Consider the following 5761-nt stretch of genomic DNA (forward strand, 5'->3'; position numbering starts at 1 on the left):
ATCTGTGTTGAGGGTATTAGATTCTGGAGTTATAGGCAGGTGTGAGCTGCCGTGTGGATGCTGGAATTGAACCCAGGTCCTCTGGAAGATCAGCCAGTGCTGTCAATCACTGAGCCATCTCTCCAGCACCTGTCCTGTTGGGTTTTTTGTTTGTTTTGTTTTGTTTTGTTTTGTTTTTTTGAGACAGGGTTTCTCTGTATAGCCCTGGCTGTCCTGGAACTCACTCTGTAGACCAGGCTGACCTCGAACTCAGATATCCGCCTGCCTCTGCCTCTGCCTCTGCCTCTGCCTCTGCCTCTGCCTCCTGAGTGCTGGGATTAAAGGCATGCACCACCACACCCGGCTTGTTCTGTTTTTTTTTTTCTTTTTAAATGTGGATCTGGGAATTTAACTAAGGTTCTCAAGCATTTTACCAACTAAGCTGCTGGGTCCCCCAGTCCAGGACCCTGTTTCTCAGAAACAGAGGCCTATATCATCCACGATCCTCCAGGAGTATCTGCCAGTCTCCCCCTAAGTCTGGAGTGTTCCCTTATTATGGCTAAACTCTTTCATAGAACACCCCACAGAGTCTCCAGTAGTTGATAAAGCTGATACAGGAAGAGATGAGGTGGTAGACTGGATGTATACCAAATTTTCTGTCCCTCAGGGTCAAAGTCAGACTATGGCAACACTGAAAGGCCTGGTACAGAAGGGAGTGAAAGTGGATCTGGGAATCCCTTTGGAGCTGTGGGACGAGCCCAGTGTGGAGGTCACATTCCTCAAGAAGCAGGTAGGATGAGATAGCACTTTGCCCAGGAAGGTGAGAGAACTAAATCCCAGGACTCAGTGTAGGGGATGACTACCTCTGAGCAGGGAGAAGACAGAGAGTGAAAAACTAACTGTGCCAGTTATGAAAGTAGTAATATTGTGCGGCTCATGATATCTACCAGTGCATACTAAGGGACCTACTGTCTCCTGGGTTCTGGGCCATACACTTTCCAGCTACTGCCTCTTTTTACTCTCATGTCACAGGTGCGAATACCAGTTCCCACTTCATAGGTTAGACTCTGAGAGGTGCTGAGGGTTTGAGACAGGATTATTACACGTAGCCCGGGCTGGGTCCGTAACTCTCTATGTGGTTGGGAATGAGCTTAAGTACAGGACCTTTCTTGCCTCTACCTCCTAACTGGGATTATAGGCATCTGGCACCTAGCAGAGTAGATATACTAGATATTAGATAGTAACCGATACTGGTAAATGCTGAATAAAGACAATCTTACATCTTGAAAGCCAAGTGTAACCTTTTGGTTGCCTGCCCCTCAAAAGACACTCAATGGAATAGTGTGACAGGGAGTGAAAGGCCTTCCACTGCCCCTCCTCCTGTTCTTCCTCACCAGTGTGAGACAATGCTAGAGGAGTTTGAAGATGTTGTAGGGGACTGGTACTTCCACCATCAGGAGCAGCCCCTCCAGCATTTTCTCTGTGAACGTCATGTGCTTCCAGCCTCTGAAACTGGTAAGTGTAAAGGTCGGGCTCCTCCCCTAGCTTCCCAGACACTCCCAGCATTAACGCTGAGATTGTTCCCAGGTACTCCCAGCATTAACCCTGAGATTGATTTCTTCTCATTCTACCCAGCTTGTCTACAGGAGACGTGGACTGGAAAGGAGAAGATCAGTGATGGGCAGGAGGAGGCGGAGGAGGAGGAGGAGGAGGAGGAGGAGGAGGAAGAAGAGATAACCAAGACTTTGGGCAATCCCAAGCATGACCCAGAAGATCTTTGACCCTTACTTTTGAACCCCAAGGGTGGGTCGTGGAGAGTTTTCTAAACTCTTTGAGCTCTCCCTTCCCCATCCCTAGGCTTGTAACTGTCCTCTTTGTATGATCTCAGCTATGATTCTGGGGACCCAGAATGGCAACAGGAAAGGAGAAGTGGGGGAGAAGCAGAAGCAAGTTTTGCCTTCAGAGATGAACCACACGCAGCCACTTAATTGACCAAGTATGTGGTGACAGTATTGAACCTTTTCTCTACATGTTACTGGTCTTCACCTGCACTGATTGGTCAGTAGTGGTATGAGCCGTGGGAAAGTCACTTTGCTTTTCCAAGGGTCTATCTTAAACCCTTTCAAGAGGCCAGAGAAGAGCTAGAGATATAGCTCAGTTGGTAGAGTGGCTGCCTAGAATGGACAATGATGGGAGTTGAACCCTGATATAGTGGCATACCCCTGTAATCTTAGCACTCAAAGAAGTGTTGGCAGGAATATCAGAATATCATCCAGGTACTTGGCAGTTCAAGACCAACCAGAGCTACGTGAGACCCTATCTCAAAGTAAGAAGCCAAAAAGGGACCTTCAAGAACCAATATACACTGCAAACATGAGGCCGTATACCATCAATCTGTGAATACAAACAGGATGCTGGAAGAGACTGAAGCAATACTAGGGTTAGATGGGGTAGACATGTGGCCTATTTCCTATTTCACAGGTGCCATATTTTCTATATTGCTATTAAAACTTTTATATGTATATCAGCTGAGTCCCGTTTCAAACATGCACACATTATGGATGAGGGAGCACCCAGACAGTGGGGCCATTGGCCTGCTTTCTATTAGTTGCTAATGCTGTTCTTATAATTATTCACCCCAAGGATATTTGCTGGGGTTGGGGAAACAACTGTACCACTAGGGCTTTAAATCCAGAGTGGCCGGCGGTTTGGAGGTGGGGGGAAAGAGGATCAAGAGCTCAGAGTCTTCCTCAGCTATGTAGCAAGCTCAAGACCATCCTGGGCTCCTTGAGCCCCTGTATCAGGAAAATAGAAAACAAAACAAGCCGGGCGTGGTGGCGCACACCTTTAGTCCCAGCACTTCAGAGGCAGAGGCAGGCGGATTTCTGAGTTCGAGGCCAGCCTGGTCTACAGAGTGAGTTCCAGGACAGCCAAGGCTATACAGAGAAACCCTGTCTCGAAAAACCAAAAATAAATAAATAAATAAATAAATCTTGGGGCTGGAGAGTTGGTTACGGATGGCTCGGTGGTTAAGAGCACTGACTGCTTTTCCGAAGGTCCTGAGTTCAAATCCCAGCAACCACATGATGGCTCACAGCCATCCGTAATGAAAACTGATGCCCTCTTCAGGGGTGTCTGAAGACAGTTACAGTGTACTTACATATAATTAATAAAGATTTCTTAAAAAAAAAAAGAAAAGAAAAGAAAGAAAAGAAAAAAAGAGGAAAAACAAAACAAGAGCTCAGAAGTTAGTGTAACACATGATGGGAATTATACAGGATTAGGATTACGGTTATAAAACTTGGCTACTGCTTCAGGCGCGGTAGTTTGTACGGAAGCCCATAAAGGGCAAAAATTCTCACGTTTTCTCGTCTTTTGAGTTTTCCCAGCGTTAAAAAACAAAATTAAAAAAAAAAAAAAACCTTTAAGGATAGCGATAGTTTGGTTTCAAAGTAGACAACAGCTAGAATAAAGAAGTAAAAGATATATTTAAAATGTGGGTGCGTGAGAACCTACCGACTATAAGCCTAAAGGGGACTGACCAAAAGAATCTAGGAAGCCTTGAGGTCGCAAGGAAAGGCCAGTTGGGCGATACCATCTTCAGCAGGGGTGGTAGTGGAGGGCGATACCACCTTAAGATCTGGCGGGTAGCAACGAGTTGCGACTTGGGAAGAGTGCCGGGGCTTGCCGTAGGATTTTGGAGGGACTGGGCAGACGTCCGTGGCGGGGTAAATCTCCCTTGTCATGAACGGTCCAGTGCGCACTGAGCCGCTGCATGGTGAGACCCCTTTGCTGGCGCCCAGCGACTCCTACTCGGTGGCGGTTCTGCTGCGCGGCTACGCGGAGCCGCAGGGAGCCGGCGACGCGGTGCGTGCTGATGGCACTGTGACTCTCGTCCTGCCTCGGGGCTGGGCCTCGGACTCCAGCCGCGGTTGGGCCCCATCCGCAGACGGCGGATCTAAGACTGCCCTGGAGGAGGCGGTGCGTGGCCCCATCCTCGTGGACACCGGGGGACCCTGGGCGCGGGGTGCGCTGCTGGAAGCCCTGGCTACGCAGGGGGTGGCCCCCGGAGACGTGACTCTGGTGGTGGGCACCCACGGACACTCGGATCATATCGGGAACCTAGGGCTGTTTCCCGAGGCAGCTTTGTTAGTCTCCCATGACTTCTGCCTTCCCGGGGGTCTCTATCTGCCCCATGGGCTGTGCGAAACGCAGCCCTTGATACTGGGCTCCGGACTGCAGGTGTGGGCCACGCCGGGCCACGGAGGACAGCGGGACGTGAGCGTCGTAGTGGAGGGCACCAGCCTGGGCACCGTGGTGGTGGCTGGCGATGTGTTCGAGAGACTTGGTGACGAGGACTCCTGGCAGGCCCTGAGCGAAGACCCAGTAGCTCAGCAGCGGAGCCGGGCGAGGATTCTGAGTGTAGCAGATGTGGTGGTGCCTGGTCACGGAGCCCCCTTTCGAGTGGTCAGGGAAACAGTGAAAAGTTCAGAGGATTTGATATGTGAAGGCAAGGAGGTTGCTTGACTGGACTCCAGTCAGGAACCAGTGTCAGTCGGTCCGGGAGACCTAGAGGACAGTCAGGACAAGCAATGTTTGTCATGTGCAGCTTTCTAGGAGGCAGCTTCCGAACAGGACAGAATGATTGGCATCAGTCACCTTTAATCATTGCAACCTAAGCAGGACAAAGGACTGGCTCAGATCCACATCCTCCATGAGCCTCGGTAAAACATAGGAAAAAAATAGTTAAAATATTTATTTGGGATGTGCGTGTGTACCTGTGGAGTACTGAAGGCTACTTTGGAAGAGTCGGTTCTCTCCATCCTTTGGGTCCCCAGGATCAAGTTCAGGTTGTCAGACTTGGCGACAGGGACCTTTACCTGCTGAGCCATCTTGATTTATATTCTTGTTAGGACCTTCAGAAATAAAAATTGACCGGAAGTCATACTGTCCTGATGTAAATGCAAAATGCTGATTGCAATAATCTTTGGGATTGTAACTAGATGCTGCAAAAGAGGAACAGTGTGGCCAATAGCTTGTTTCTCCTAGGATGCACTCTGGTGAGAAGGTGCCAGACAGAGTAACCTGACTTCTTTTGTTTATTCTGTTTAGACAGTCTCACATACTCCAGTCTGGCTTCAAAGCTGAGGCTGGCCTTGAACTCCTGATTCTTATGCTTCCACTTTCCAAATACTGGTTACAGAATGACAGACATGTGCCGCCCCACCTGGCTTTCACCTGACTTTAGTTTATTCATTGATTCACTCAGTGGCATCTGTAATGTCTCAAGCACTGATGTAGGTCTTGTGATATCACTACAGTGAGCACATGACAAGTTCCCACCCCACACACAAGTCACATTCCACTCAGGAGACAGACAAGACAACCACAATAGTAGTAGCAACCAAATAATTATAGGTTGTGACATATGATACACATGCGTAGGATGAGGAAAGGGCAGGGCACAGAGAAGCTGCTTGATGTTGAGAGATTAGGGAAAGCCTCTGAAAGATGTTGCTTCTTTATTTCTTACATCCTTTTTTTTTGGCAGTGTGTGTGTGTGTGTGTGTGTGTGTGTGTGTGTACATGTGTGCACATCTGAGTTATGGCTTGTCCATGAGTGTCAGGACAAGTTGCAAGAGTTGGTTCTCCCTTCAACCATTTGGGTTCTGAGGGTACACTCAGGTCATCAGGCTTGGGTTCTGAGGGTACACTCAGGCCATCAGGCTTGGGTTCTGAGGGTACACTCAGGCCATCAGGCTTGGGTTCTGAGGGTACACTC

General features: G+C 48.9%; 2 protein-coding genes across 2 annotated transcripts in view; both read left to right on the plus strand.

The window, feature by feature from the left end:
- Window positions 1-2498, plus strand: part of Cnpy4 (canopy FGF signaling regulator 4) — a 5839-nt gene extending 3341 nt beyond the window's left edge. The window contains exons 4-6 of the mRNA XM_021222655.2: window positions 647-769; window positions 1377-1494; window positions 1615-2498. Coding sequence (XP_021078314.1) covers window positions 647-769; window positions 1377-1494; window positions 1615-1760 — 387 coding nt within the window. The 3' untranslated portion in view covers window positions 1761-2498. The remainder of the gene's footprint in view (window positions 1-646; window positions 770-1376; window positions 1495-1614) is intronic.
- A 1060-nt stretch (window positions 2499-3558) lies between these two features.
- On the plus strand, window positions 3559-4709 carry Mblac1 (metallo-beta-lactamase domain containing 1). The gene has a single exon (XM_021222653.2). The coding sequence runs from the start codon at window positions 3724-3726 to the stop codon at window positions 4504-4506; it is 783 nt and encodes a 260-aa protein (XP_021078312.1). The 5' UTR covers window positions 3559-3723; the 3' UTR covers window positions 4507-4709.
- Window positions 4710-5761: the final 1052 nt, after the last annotated feature.

The sequence above is a fragment of the Mus pahari genome, chromosome 23, assembly GCF_900095145.1.
Source record: "Mus pahari chromosome 23, PAHARI_EIJ_v1.1, whole genome shotgun sequence".
Lineage (NCBI taxonomy): Eukaryota > Metazoa > Chordata > Mammalia > Rodentia > Muridae > Mus > Mus pahari.